The sequence below is a fragment of the Manis javanica genome, chromosome 5 (assembly GCF_040802235.1).
Source record: "Manis javanica isolate MJ-LG chromosome 5, MJ_LKY, whole genome shotgun sequence".
Lineage (NCBI taxonomy): Eukaryota > Metazoa > Chordata > Mammalia > Pholidota > Manidae > Manis > Manis javanica.
The window spans coordinates 169,561,347-169,576,069 of NC_133160.1; the positions used below are offsets into that span (position 1 = coordinate 169,561,347).

At 49.5% G+C, this 14,723-nt stretch overlaps 1 protein-coding gene across 6 annotated transcripts in view; it reads left to right on the forward strand.

Moving 5' to 3' along the window:
- The first annotated feature begins 1,720 nt into the window (after positions 1-1,720).
- The window catches only part of PDE6B (phosphodiesterase 6B), a 33,338-nt gene continuing 20,335 nt past the window's right edge, over positions 1,721-14,723 (forward strand). For all 6 annotated transcript variants that reach the window (XR_012131847.1, XR_005053868.2, XM_073237882.1 and 3 more), the window contains exons 1-3: positions 1,721-2,192; positions 4,755-4,907; positions 5,242-5,331. Coding sequence is in view for 4 of the 6 variants with exons in the window: in XM_073237882.1 (XP_073093983.1) it covers positions 1,725-2,192; positions 4,755-4,907; positions 5,242-5,331 (711 nt within the window). In the remaining 2 variants the exon portion in view is untranslated. The remainder of the gene's footprint in view (positions 2,193-4,754; positions 4,908-5,241; positions 5,332-14,723) is intronic.

A 14,723-nucleotide genomic window follows, 5' to 3' on the forward strand; every position in this document is an offset into this window, starting at 1 on the left:
CCGGGGAGGAGAGACCCACACAGGGAGGGAGCAGGTGCGCAGGGCCTGTGCTGTGGGCGGGCTGCAGGGCTACCCCTCACTCTGGGCACCCTCAGCTCCGGCCATCACCTGTGCTAGCGCCCCACCTCCTCTGCTGCCCACCCACTGCACCAGCCCCTGAGCGCAGTGGCCTCTGAGCCCACGGCCCTGCCACCCCCACCACTGAGACCTCCTGCAGCTTCCAGAGTGGGTGTGTGCCTCGCTCGAGGCCCTCACCTGCCCTATTTCCTCAGCCCTAGTGCGGGGGTCACTGGCAGGAGTGGGGAGCAGAGGCAGGGACATGGGCCCCAGTGGAGTGAGCTTGAGGAGTATTCCCCACGGGCCCCTCCCCTAGGCCTCCAGGCCAGATGGCTGCCTCATCCGCAGCCCCATAGCACAAGGCCTCATTCGGACTCAGCTGGGCATCTGGAGACAATGCTCTGGAAGCTGTCTGGGCTGAATTCAGAGCAGCATGACCCGCAGCACTGGCCCCAAATCCTACCCCCCACCCCACGCGCATCCCATTCTCCCTGGCCCCCCTTCAGAACTCACTATTTTTAGGAAAAGTGGGAGACCTCACTGGGGGCAGATGCCTGCGCCCAGCCAGCTGGGCCTGTTGTGGCCAGCACTGCGTCAGGGTGCCTCCCCAGAGCCATGCAGAAGGGCCCTGAACACCAGACTTGTGCTGAGAAACTCGCCTGAGCACAGAGGCAGTTCACTTCATGTGTGCACACACATGCATGCTCATGCACAGGTGCGCACACATTTTTGCCCATGTCCTGGGTAAAAGTAAAGTGACAACATAGACACAGGCAACATGGGGGCAGGGAGGAGACACAGAGACCTAGGGTGTCCCCTGGGCCTGCGGTTCCCGGTCCTTGGCTCGGAGGGGCCCCCGGTCCTTCTGACTAAGTTCTGCCCCCACCTCTGGCAGGGCCACCAGCACCGCAGCCTGGCTGTGGCTTCAGAAGGTGCAGCCAGGAGCCCAGCCAGCCTCTGCTGAGCAGTGTGCCTGGTAGGTAGGAACTAGGCCAAGGAGAGAGATGCCAGGCGGAGGTCCACCGAGGAACCTCTGAGGGCACAAGCTCTTAGCAGAAATGCATCTGTGCCCTTGTGCAAGCCCCACCTCTGGTCCCACTTCTATGCTGGGGGCTGGGCCACCTTGCTCATGTCTCCCCACTTCCCTCCATGGGGATGGGGCCAAGAAGCTGTACCCAGTGACCTCCAACACACTAGGGGATACCCCCTCCCTGCCCAGGGCTGGGTTGCATCTCTTCCCCGGCACACCTGAGCCCTGGTCCGGGTACCAGAAGATCTGGGGCTAATGTTAAACCATTCCAAATCTTTGGGCAGCCCCCAAAGCAGAAAGGGTCATGGCGTTTGTGGGATTACCACCTCCAGGGGGCTGGGTGTGAAGGCCTGACCCACTGGAAGCCAAGTGCCTGCCCCCAGCCGCCCAGGACCCCTGCCATGGGCAGGAGCCCCCCAGCTGTTACCCAGCTGCCCCATTCCAGGCGGTGCACTTCTCCAGCATTGGGAAGTCCAGGATCTAAGGCAAGGGAGGGCAGGCATGGGTGAGTCACCTGGCATCCTTCCAGGACTTGGTAATCGTCACTAAGAAAGGCTTTGCTGATGACAGTGTTTTCTGGGAGCCGGGTGTGCCTGCAGACACACAGCTTCCTTCTCAAGACAGGCAGGGGGACACCATGAGCCTCAGCGAGGGGCAGGTGCACAAGTTCCTGGAAGAGAACCCCAGCTTTGCAGACTGGTACTTTGGGAAGAAGCTGAGCCCCGAGAATGTGGCCAGCGCCTGTGAGGAGAGGCCCCCTGTGGACTGCACCAGCTTCCGCGAGCTGTGCCAGGTGGAGGAGAGCATGGCGCTGTTTGAGCTGGTGCAGGACATGCAGGAGAGCGTGAACATGGAGCGGGTGGTCTTCAAGATACTGCGGCGCCTCTGCACCATCGTGCGTGCTGACCGCTGCAGCCTCTTCATGTACCGCCAGCGCAACGGCGTGGCTGAGCTGGCCACACGCCTCTTCAGCGTGCAGCCCGGCACTGTCCTGGAGGACTGCCTGGTGCCTCCCGACCATGAGATCGTCTTCCCCCTGGACATTGGGGTTGTGGGCCACGTGGCTCAGACCAAGAAAATGGCCAATGTCCGGGATGTGACCGAGGTGGGTGAGGACCCCACGGGCGCCATGGGGCAGGCCATCCCCAGGGTCTGTGAGGACACCCAGCCTTCAGGAAGGAGGCCCAGGGCCGGCCAGGGTGCACAGGAGAGAGCCCTGAGGTGCCTGGGAGGGTGGCCTGGGCAGGACCTATGGGTCCCTGAATGGAGGACAGACAGGAAGAGGTCAAAGGCCCAAATGGAGGAGCCAATGGAGCTGAGCGTCAACCTTGCAACCCCATTGGAGACCATGATGCTGGCCGGGGTGGGCAAGCTAGGGTGTTCAGGGAGCGGGGGCTGGCGGGGCAGGGCGGCAGGGCAGGCAGTGTGTGGAGCCGAGATTCAGGAGGAGAGAAGGGGCCGGGAGCGCAGCGGCCCTGCTGGGCGTGGGGCCCGCACAGGAGCGTCCCCCCCGCCCCCCAAAGACCAGTGGAGAACAGGACACGGGTTTTGGGGAAGGTGAGGTCGGCCTGGGAGGCACTGAGTTTGAGGTGCCTGGTGAACGTGTGTGAGGGTGGGGTCTCCCACAGCGATGCCCAAACGAGGGGCTCCCAAGAAAAGGAGCCACAGCCCGTTGCAGGAGGGGGTGACGGCCAGCAGCCTGCCTGAGGCCGGAGCCCCTTCTGCTTCCCATGCAGGAATCTGGGCGGGCCGCCCCCGGCACAACCACGGCCCCCCATCCTGGAGACACAGGCCCCCGTGTGCAGACCCCTGGGGGCCCTGGCCCCTGGGGAGGAAGCTGCAAGGCCGCAATCCTCTTAAACGCACCTGCCCCAAACAAGCCTCAGTCCCCCGGCCTGAATACAGTAAATCTCTGGGATTAGCTTCGTCTTTGCTTCCTTTTTAAGAAGTGGGTCGCCCGTGAACCGGAACACCAGGAGCGTGAATTACCGGGAAGAGAAGAAGCCCGGCAGTTGCGGGCTGCACCGCGCACCTCCCCCGCCCTGTCCCTTCCTGGCCCCTCCCCACGCCTCGCTGTCACCTGACTCGACCTGTGCCTTGCTGAGGGTCTGCACGGCTGTCCTGGGCCCCCCGCAGGGCGGTCCCTCCCTGGCCTGGGCTTCTCCCTTCCGGCCGCCCTCAGGATGGCCTCCTCCGGTGTCTCCCCCGTTGCCCAGCACCGCTGGACGCCTCCTCGGTGGGCCAGGGACATGGCACCAGCCCCCAGCCTCAGGGCGGCCCCAGGCCTTGTTCATCTCAGACACAGTGGGACAGAGACCAGAGTCAGAACCAGACAAGAGGCGAGTCCCCGTCAAGTCCCCAGGAAGCCCTAACATTGCCAGGAGCCAGGCTCCCAGGCTCACGCCTCGCTTTGCAGAGGGGACGTCAAGGCAGACAGAGCTCATTCCTCCTGGAGGACCGAGCAGCGAGGGCCTGCAGGGCAGAGAATCCTTGCACGTGGAGATGGGCACGACCACGACGCTGCCCCACTGAGGCCCCCAAAGCTCAGAGGGCACCCACCCAGGCCACCAGGCAGAAGGCCCTGGCAGGCAGGGAGGGGATGTGGCTCAGCCACAGCCACGATTTGCTGGGCAGCACAGACCCGGGTCCTGGCTCTTTGGTGGTCTCTGCCCTCCCCACTCAAAGAACTGTGGGCCCTGAAACACCTCATCGTAAGGGTCCTGCATTGCCCAGGAATCATAGCAGCCCTTTGTGGGGTTGGAGGGAGCAGAGCTGGCATCAGGGCATGGCTGTGCAGGGGAGTTCTGGGGTCCAAGGGGCCTCAGACCAGGGAGAGGGCCCAAGGCTGGCAGCCACATGGAGCACAGATGGGCCAGAAGACAGGCGGAGACCCAGGCCTAGGGTGAGAGACCATGTGGGCACCTTGGAGGAGCCACCGGGCTTGGAGACCCAGTGGGGTGCCAGAGCGACACAAGGGTCTCCCTTGTGAGTGGTGGGTGCAAATCCCAGAAACAGGGGCACAGAGGCAGGGTGCGTGGGAAGGGGATGCCGGGTGCAGCAGGCCTGAGGCTGCTCCCACCCCAGCGCCTAAGGCTGTCAGAGCCTCCGAGGCTCCAGGTGAAAGCTCCTCGGGAGACAGCAGAGCAGAGGCTGTGCGGGAGGCAGGGGCAGGGCATGGGGACGAGGAATGCAGTGCCGCCCACAGCTCAGAGGACCCTCAGGGCTTGTGGCTGGTCCTGAGGCACAGGGGATCCCTGGGCTCCAGCTGGGGGTCACCCGTCCTTCAGCCAACACTCACCTTTTGGGGAGGAGCATACGGACACTGGTCGAAGGGCAGCTGAAGTCCAGTATCCTGGACTAGGGGCCCAGGTAGTGGCAGTTGTGGGACAACCCAAGTTGTCCACCACCTGGGGGGCTGCTGGGCAGGGAGGAGCCTGTGAGAACGCAGCAGAGACTGCGGGTTGAGAGCAGGGGTTGCCAGCTCCTAAGTGGGTGAGGGGAACTGAGCCAGGCTGGAGCCCTGAGGCAGGCCACTGGCTGCCTGGCTCCAGATGCCTGGGGCAGGGCCACCTGGTGCCAGCACTGGTCTGGGTGGTGGCCTTTGTAGAGCTCAGGGCCAACAGGGTGGGGTGTCAGGGCTCAAGGCCTCCTTCCCCCTTGCCCTCAGTGCCCCCACTTCAGCGCCTTTGCCGATGAGCTGACTGCCTACGAAACAAGGAATATCCTGGCCACTCCGGTTATGAACGGCAAGGACGTTGTGGCTGTGATCATGGCTGTGAACAAGCTCGACGGCCCATATTTCACAAGTGAAGATGAAGATGTGAGTGCCGGGGAGCCCCTGGCGTGCCCCTGTGTGCATGCGGGCCACCTCTGTCCCTCCGTCCTCCCAGGCCCTGTGGGGGGCATGTCTGCTGTTGTCCGTGTATCTTTCCTCGGCTCAGCTCTGCAAGCTCGTCTCCATGTCTGTTTCTTCTCTGCTTCCCCTGTGTACCTTCACGCACATGTGTCTGTGTGTGCAAGTCGCAGGCCCGCACATGTTGTGATCTGTCCTGCTGGGGGGCCTTCCTCCCGCTGCTGGACACCTTTCCCAAAAGTGCGACCTGGGCACACTTCTGAAAGGATTTTAACTCCTGACGTCACAACTCCTGTTGCAGGTTTTCTTGAAGTACCTGAATTTTGGCACATTAAACCTGAAGATCTACCACTTAAGCTACCTCCACAACTGTGAGACGCGCCGAGGCCAGGTACGGCCACGCAGCCCTCTGAGAGCGCAGGGTGGAACTCATCTCCAGCTGGGTGCGTCCAGCACCCCCTGCCCTGGTCTCTCTGGACAAAGATGGGTGGTGGCCCAGGGCTGGCGGCTCCAGGGAGGAGGTCCGCGGCCTTCATGGTCTGGGGTGTGACGCCATGAGTGAGCAGACCTGCAGGCAGGGAGGCAGCAAGGAGCCGTCCTGCCGCACGGGCCAGTCCCCCTGGGGGTGGAGCCTGGGCCTGTCACTCTCTGCCCCTCCTGGTGGTCACGTGGTTGTGAGCACCTCTGTCCCCCACCCCCAACCCCCTTTGGAAGGAGCTGGAGTCAGTTACAAAATGGACAGTGGGCCAAAGGGTCCCACTGCTCAAAGGCCGGCCCCTGGTAGGGCTTCCAGGCCTGGAATCTGCCAGGGGGGCGGTGTGAGAACCTGACGGGAGCACGGGAGTGGTTGCTGTGGGAACGTGCGCAGAGCTGGTGGGGCACCTGGGGATGAGAAGCCTCTGCCTCGAGTGCCCAGGCCCAGGAGCCCTGCGTGAGTGGCGAGGGCACTGAGAGGGTGCGCAGAAGGGCAGCTGCCATCACTCTGGGCCTGGGGCTAGGGAAACTGTGCAAGACACGGCCTTTGGGGTGAGCCTCAAAGAATACTGAGGGTGACCTAGTCACCTCACACCATCCCCACTTTCTGTTCTGTCAGCAATGCTGTCTGCATCTGGTCACCCTCTGTAAAGCTGCTGAAAGTGACAAAGGGTCCTGTGCTTATCTGGCATCCAGAGAGAGGGCCTGAGCTTGGGGGCCCCTTCCTGAGCCCTGGGCTGCATGAGGGTGGCCTGGTCAGGCAGGCCAGGGGCTGCCCCAGGCCAGCCCCACTGACGGGCGGCTGTGATCAGCCATCCAGGAAGGACGCTCGCCAGCAGCCAGGGCCTTGGGCGACTGAGGCCACAGCCCAGGGCTGGGAGGGGAGGGCCAGCCCTCCTGTGCTGGTGGTGTGAGCCAGGCAGAAGGGCTGTGGGAGGACCCCAGGGGAGAAGCAAGAGGGTGCCCCACGCGGAGGGAAGGCATGGCCAGGGCTGAGGCCGGAGGACCCACTCATCCCCAGCAGGGCTGCCCCAGGAGGGTGGCAGGCCCCCACCTGCGTGTGGAGAGGCCTTGTGGGAGGAGGGTGCTGTGAACCCCTCACTGCAGGACTGGGGTTCACACGGAGCTTGGTCTCCTCCCACCCATTTGTCAGTCTATGTGGTCGCTGATTTCTATCAGCCTGGACTCGTGTGTCTGCACTTTAGGCTGTGACCCAGGGAGAGCCCAGCCTGTGGCCACTGGGAGCCCTGGAGACCCGCCCTTTGACATGCCCGATCAGCCTGGATTGTTCTCATCGGCAGGCGGGTGGGCTTTGGCTCTTGGACTGTGTGCATGTCTTCTCTTCCTGGCACTGCAGGGTGCTGCAGGCTCACTTGGCGTGTTCTGTTTGGTCCAGAACCAGCCACCCCTCAAGGAGCCCTGGTTCCTTCTCCAGGAGAATGGTCTTAGGAACAAAGGTCTGGGTGCTAGGGTGCTCCTTGCTACTGGGGCATCCGTCATAGTTTCTAGGCCTCTCGGTCAGCAGGGCAAGGAGAAATGTGTGCATACTAGCCTGTGCATACTCACATCTGTAAATATTTCTACACCTGCATCTACCCTGTGTTGAACATGAGATCTTGCTCATGTCTCCACCTCCAGTCAGTCCATCATGCACCCATCATTCCGGCCCAGCCCCTCACTGGGATGCAAATTTCCTCCCCAACAGTGGGACCCCTGGCTCCTATCACCCCATGTCTGCTTACTTAATCTTTCAGTCCCAGCATATGTGTGCAGCAGCGTCAGAGCTGCTGACCTGCCTCCCCAGGGAGGGATCTCACCCACCAGAGAGCAGTGCAGCTTCTCTGACCTCTGGTCCCACAGACTCATCCCCAGAAATGCTTGGTCAGTGAGTTTGTGATAGGGTTTCGTGCATATCAGTAGAGTTAGATTATCTTCTCATGGTCTGTGTGTTCTTGGAATCCCCCAACCTACTAAATGATTACTTTATTTGCATACATTATGGTTCATTCTTTATGCTGTAAATTTCTATACCTCTTGACATCATGACATGTGTCCACCATCATGCCTTAAAAATCCCTTGCTCCACCTTCTATCACTCCCATCCTGCACCACCAAACCCCTGAGGACCCCTGACCTGTTCACTGTCTCCACAGTCCTGCTTTTCCAGGTGTCATGCACTTGGAATCACAGTGTATGGCCTCTTTCCCTTAGAGTTAGGCATTGAAGGCTATCCAGGGCTTTTCATGGCTTGATAGCTCATTTCTTTTTTAGTGCTAAATAATATTCCATTGTCTGTTTATATCAGAGTTTATTTATCCATTTACCTACTGAAGGACAGTTGATTACCTTCAGTTTGGGACAATTATGATAAAATTGCCTTAAACATTTGTGTGCAACTTTTTGTGTGGACATAAGTTGTCGATTCACTTGAAAAAATGTCAAGCAGTAGGATTGCTGGATAATATGTTATGATTATATTTACATGAAGAACTGACTAAAGTGGCTGTGCCATTTTGCATTCCCATAAACAACAAATGACAATCTCCTTTGCCCTACATCCATCTGTTTTCGGTATTGCCACGTATTTGCATTTTAGTCATTCTGATAGGTGCATCTCTTGTTTCAGTTTACAAGACAAATGATGTTAAACATCTTTTCACACACTTGCTTGCCATCTACATATTTTATTGTTCGGTGAGGTAGTCTGTTCAGATCTCCTGCCCATTTTTCAATTAGATTGTCTGTTTTCTTATTGTTTAGTTCTAAGAGTATTTTATGAATTTTGAATATAAATCCCTTATCAGTTGTGTGTTTTGCAAATATTTTCTCCAGGGTGTAGCTTGTTTTTCATTCTGTAAAACAGTGCATTTGGAAAATAGAAGTTTTAAATTGAATAAAGTCCAACTTATCAATTTTCCTTCATGGACTGTAGCTGGGCACTGTACCTTAAAGCTCAACACAAAACTCAAGGTCACCTAGATTTTCTCCTGTGTCATCTGCTAGAAGTTTCCCAGTTTTACATTTTACACATAGCTCTGTGAAATAATTTTTGTGACAGGTGTTAGGTCTTTCTATTGTATATGGATGTCAAATTATTCCAACAGCATCTAGTGAAAAAAACTACTATTTTCCCATTGAATTGCCTTTGTTCCTTGATCAAACTGTGGTTGACTATATTTATGTGTGTCTGTGTCCTGTTCCATCGAGCTATGTGTCTATTTTTCTCACCAACACCACACTGCCTTGGTCACCAGGGCTTTAGTCTAGAAGTCCTCTGACATTTTTTTTAACATTCTCCTTGATCTGCTTTGAGGTGTTTCTTTTGCCTTTTCATATAAACTTTAAAATAAGTTTGTCCATATCCACAAAATAGCTTACTGATATTTTAATTTGGATGGCACTAAATCTATACATCAAGTTGTACATATAATTGAGATCTTTACAATAGCGGGTTTTCTAATTCCTGAATAGGGAATATTTCTCCATTTATTCAGATCTTTGATTTCTTCAGTTTTATAGTTTTTTCATATAGATCCTGTACATATTTTGTTAATTTATACTGAGGTATTTAAGTTTTTATGCTAAGGTAAGTGGTAATGCATTCTTACCTTCAAGCTCTGATTGTTCATTGCTGGTATAAAGGAAAGCAACTGACTTTTGTATGTTAACCTTGTATCCTGTGACCTTAAGACAATCACTTATTAGTTCCATCAGGTTTTTTAAAATTGATTTCTTGGTTACATAGATGATAATGTCATCTGCACACAAAGATAGTTTTATTCCTTCCTTCCTGATCTATATACATTGTGTTTCCTTTTCTTGTCTTATTGCACTTGCTATGACTTCTACTACAATGTTGAATATGAGCAGTGGAGAGCAGACATTCTTGCCTTGTTCCCAGTATTAGGGGTAAATATCCAGTTTCTCACCATTAAGTATGACATTTGCTGTAGGATTTCTGTAGAATTTTTATCTAGTTGAGGAAATTCCTCTCTATTTCTACTTTGCTTAGACTTTTAATTCTAAATGAGTGTTGGACTTTGTCACATACTTTTTCTCCATCAATGATATGATCGTATTATTTTTTTCTTCAGCCTGTTAATGTACTGGATTATAATAACTGATTTTCAAATGTTGACCCAGTCTTGCATACCTGGGATAAATTCCACTTGATCATGGAGTATAATATTTATATATATATACATTGGATTGGTTTTATTATATTTTGTTAAGAAGTTTTGCATCTATGTTCATGGGAGATTTTGGTCTGTTTTTATTTCTTATAATGTCTTAATCTGGTTGTGGTATTAGGATAACACTGTTCTCATAGAATGTATTAAAAAGTATTTCCTCTGTCTCTATTTTATACAAGAGATTGCAGTGAATTGGCAGAATTTCTTCCCTAAATGTTTGGTATGATTCACCAGTGAATCCATCAGGGACTGGTGCTTTCTTTTTGTAAGTTTATTAATTATTGATCTAATGTCTTTAATACCTATAGATCTGTTCAGATTATTCTAATTCTCCTTGTGTGAATGTTGATAGTTTGTGTCTCTCAAGGCATTGAAAATTTCATTTCATCTAAGCTATGTTATCTAAGTTAACAAATTTTAGGGCATAGAATTGCTCTTAATATTTACTATTTATTTATCGTTTCTTTTTTCTGCTAGTTCTAGGTTTAAACTCATATTTTTCTAGTTTCCTGAGATTAGTGGATGTCTCTTCTTGAAGAGAAAGGAAATGCTATAAATTTCCCTCCAGGTACTGTTTTCACTGCATCTCACAAATTTTGATAAGTTGTTTTTTTCATTTTCATTTAGTTCAAAATCTTTATAAATTTCTCCTGAGACTTCTTCTTTGACCCATGAATCATTTAGAAGTGTGTTGTTTAATCTGTTCTAGTTTAATTCCACTATGGTATGACAATATATATTTTTTTATTCTTTTAAATATCTAAAGATGTGTTTTATGGCCCAGAATATGACTTGCTCTGGTGCATGTCCATGTGACTTGAGAAGAGTGTGCATTCTGCCGCTGGATGAGGTAGTCTATGGAGGTGCATCATATGAAGTGCCGTTGGCTCAACGATTTTCTTACTGATATTCTGCCCGCTGGATCTATCAATTAGATAACATTCGAATCAATTAGAAAGGAGAGCACTAAACTTTCCAGCTAGTGAACTTACCTATTGCTTCTTGCAGTTCTAGCAGTTTTTGCTGCATGTAGTTTGACGCTGTGATGTTAGGCGTCTACAGAGTGGTGATGGTTGTGTCTTCTTGGAGGAATGACCCCTTTATCATTAGGCACTGCCCCTCTGTAACCCTGTTAACTTTCCTTCTTCTGGTCTGCTTTGTCTAAAATTAATATAGCTATTCCAGCTTTCTTTTGATTGATAATAGCATGGTTATGTATTTCTCCATTCCTTTACTTTTTTCCAATTATTTTTATTATGGTAAAATACACATAATATAAAATTCAATGTCTTAATGATTTTTTTATTGAGGTACCATTGATATACACTTTTATGAAGGTTTCACAAGAAAAACAATGTGGTTATTACATTCACCCTTATTATTGAGTCTCCCCCATACCCCATTGCAGTCACTGTCCATCAATGTAATAAGATGCCACAGAGTCCCTATTTGTCTTCTCTGAGCTACACTGTCTTCCCCGTGACCCCACACACACCATGTGCACCGATCATGATACCCCACAATCCCCTTCTCCCACCCTCCCCACCCCTCCAGTTTGGCAACCACTAGTCCCTTCTTGGAGTCTGTGAGTCGGCTGCTATTTTGTTCCTTCAGTTTTGCTTCGTTGTTATACTCCACAAATGAAGGAAATCATTTGGTATTTGTCTTTCTCCATCTGGCTTATTTAACTGAGCATAATACCCTCTAGCTCCATCCATGTTGTTGCAAATGGTAGAATTTGTTTTCTTCTTATGGCTGAATAATATTACATTGTGTATATGTACCACATCTTCTTTATCCATTCATCTACTAATGGACACTTAGGTTGCTTCCATTTCTTGGCTATTGTAAATAGTGCTGTGATAAACATAGGGGTGCATATTTCTTTTTGAAACTGCGCTGCTGCATTCTTAGGGTAAATTCCTAGGAGTGGAATTCCTGGGTCAAGTGATAATTCTTACTTTAGTTTTTAGAGGAACCTCTGTACTGCTTTCCACAATGGTTGAACTAATTTACATTCCCACCAGCAGTGTAGGAGGGTTCCCCTTTCTCCATATCCTCGCCATCACTTGTTGTTCCTAGTCTTTTCTATGTTGGCCATCCTAACGGGTGTGAGGTGATATCTCATTGTGGTTTTAATTTGCATTTCCTTGATAATTAGCGATGTGAAGCATCTTTTCATGTGCCTATTGGCCATCTGAATTTCTTCTTTGGAGAAGTGTCTGTTCAAACCCTTTGCCCATTTTTTTTAAATTAATTTATTTTTATTTTTTTGAAGAACATTATGTTTACTAGGCTCTCCCCTACCCCAAGTCCCCCCCCACAAACCCCATTACAGTCACTGTCCATCAGCATAGCAAGACGCTGTAGAATCACTACTTGTCTTCTCTGTGTTGCAAAGCCCTCCCCTTTCCCCCACCCCCAACATTATACATGCTAATCATAATACCGCCTTTCTTCTTCCCTGCCCTTATCCCTCCCTACCCTCCCATCCTCCCCAATCCCTTTCCCTTTGGTAACTGTTAGTCCATTCTTGGGTTCTGTGATTCTGCTGCTGTTTTGTTCCTTCAGTTTTTCTTTTGTTCTTATACTCCACAGATGAGTGAAATCATTTGGTACTTGTCTTTTTCTGCCTGGCTTATTTCACTGAGCATAATATCCTCCAGCTCCATCCATGTTGTTGCAAATGGTAGGATTTGTTTTCTTCTTATGGCTGAATAATATTCCATTGTGTATATGTACCACCTCTTCTTTATCCATTCATCTACTGATGGACACTAAGGTTGCTTCCATTTCTTGGCTATTGTAAATAGTGCTGCAATAAACATAGGGGTGCATCTGTCTTTTTCAAACTGGAGTGCTGCATCCTTAGGATAAATTCCTAGAAGTGGAATTCCTGGGTCAAATGGTAGGTCTATTTTGAGCATTTTGAGGAACCTCCATATTGCTTTCCACAATGGTTGAACTAATTTACATTCCCACCAGCAGTGTAGGAGGGTTCCCCTTTCTCCACAACCTCGCCATCATTTGTTGTTGTTTGTCTTTCGGATGGTGGCCATCCTTACTGGTGTGAGGTAATATCTCATTGTGGTTTTAATTTGCATTTCCTTGATAATTAGCTATGTGAAGCATCTTTTCATGTGCCTGTTGGCCATCTGAATTTCTTCTTTGGAGAAGTGTCTGTTCAAATCCTTCACCCATTTTTTAATTGGGTTATTTGCTTTTTGGGTGTTGAGGTGTGTGAGTTCTTCATATATTTTGGATGTTAACCCCCTGTTGGATATGTCATTTACAAATATATTCTCCCATAGTGTAGGATGCCTTTTTTTTCTGCTGATGGTATCCTTTGCTGTACAGAAGCTTTTTAGCTTGATGTAGTCCCATTTGTTCATTTTTTATTTTGTTTCCCTTGCCTGAGGAGATGTGTTCAGGAAAAAGTTGCTCATGTTTATATTCAAGAGAGTTTTGCCTATATTTTTTTCTAAGAGTTTTATGGTGTCATGAATTACATTCAGGTCTTTGATCCATTTTGAATTTACTTTTGTGTTTGGGGTTAGACAATAATCCAGTTTCATTCTCTTATATGTAACTGTCCAGTTTTGCCAACACCAGTTGTTGAAGAGGCTGTCATTTCCCCATTGTATATCCATGGCTCCTTTATTGTATATTAATTCACCATATATGCTTGGATTTATATCTGGGCTCTCTATTCTATTCCAATGGTCTGTGGATCTGTTCTTGTGCAAGTACCAAATTGTCTTGATTGCTGTGGCTTTGTAGTAGAGCTTGAAGTCAGGGAGCATAATTCCCCCTGCTTTATTCTTCCTTCTCAGGATTGCTTTGGCTGTTCGGGTCTTTTGTGGTTCCATATGAAATTTAGAACTATTTTCTCTAGTTCATTGAAGAATGCTGTTGGTATTTTGATAGGGATTGCATTGAATCTGTAGATTGCTTTAGGCAGGATGGCCATTTTGACAATATTAATTGTCCTATCCATGAGCACGGGATGTGTTTCCATTTATTGGTATCTTCTTTAATTTTTCTCATGAGTGTCTTGTAGTTTTCAGGGTATAGGTCTTTCACTTCCTTGGTTAGGTTTATTCCAGGCATTTTATTCTTTTTGATGCAATTGTGAATGGAATTGTTTTCCTGATTTCTCTTTCTGCTAGTTCATTGTTAGTGTATAGAAATGCAATAAATTTTTGTGTATTAATTTTGTATCCTGCAACTTTGCTGAATTCAGATATTAGATCTAGTAGTTTTGGAGTGGAGTCTTTAGGGTTTTTTATGTACAATATCATGTCATCTGCAAACAGGGACAGTTTAATTTCTTCATTGCCAATCTGGATGCCTTTTATTTCTTTGTGTTATCTGATTGCCATGGCTAGGACATGTCTTGACCATTTTTAAGTCTATAATACAGTGGCATTAAGTACATTCATATTATGCAAACATCACCACCATCCCTCCCCAGAAATCTTTATATATTCCCAAAATGAAATTCTGTTCCCATTAAACGTCACTCCCCATTCCCCTGATCCCCAGCCACTGGCCCCCACCATTCTAATTTCTGTCTCTGTGATTTTCGCTACTCTAAGTACCTCATATAAGTGCTATCACACATGACTTATCTTCTCGTGACTGGCTTATTTCACCTAACAGAAAGTTTTCAAGTTTCATCCACGTTGTGGCATATGTCAGAATTTCCTTCCTTTATGGCAGAACAATATTCCACTGTATGGACAGATCACATTTTGCTATCTTTTCATCATCACTGGACACTTGGATTGCTTCCACAGTTTAGCTAATGTGAATAATTCTGCTACCCACATGGATGTACAAATATCTCTTTGACACCCTACTTTCAATTCTTTCAAGTATATACCTAGAAGTGGAATTGCTGGATCTTGTGTAATTCTACTTTTAATTTTTAGAGGAACTGCCATACTGTTTTCCACCAAGGCTTTTACATTTTTACCACAGTGAACACTTTTACATTTTGCCTTTCACCAACAGTGCACAAAGGTTCCAACTTCCCCACATCCTTAGTGACACTTGTTATTTTCTGTTTGTTTGGTTTTTTTTCATCTTAGCCATTCTAATGGGTGTGAGGTGG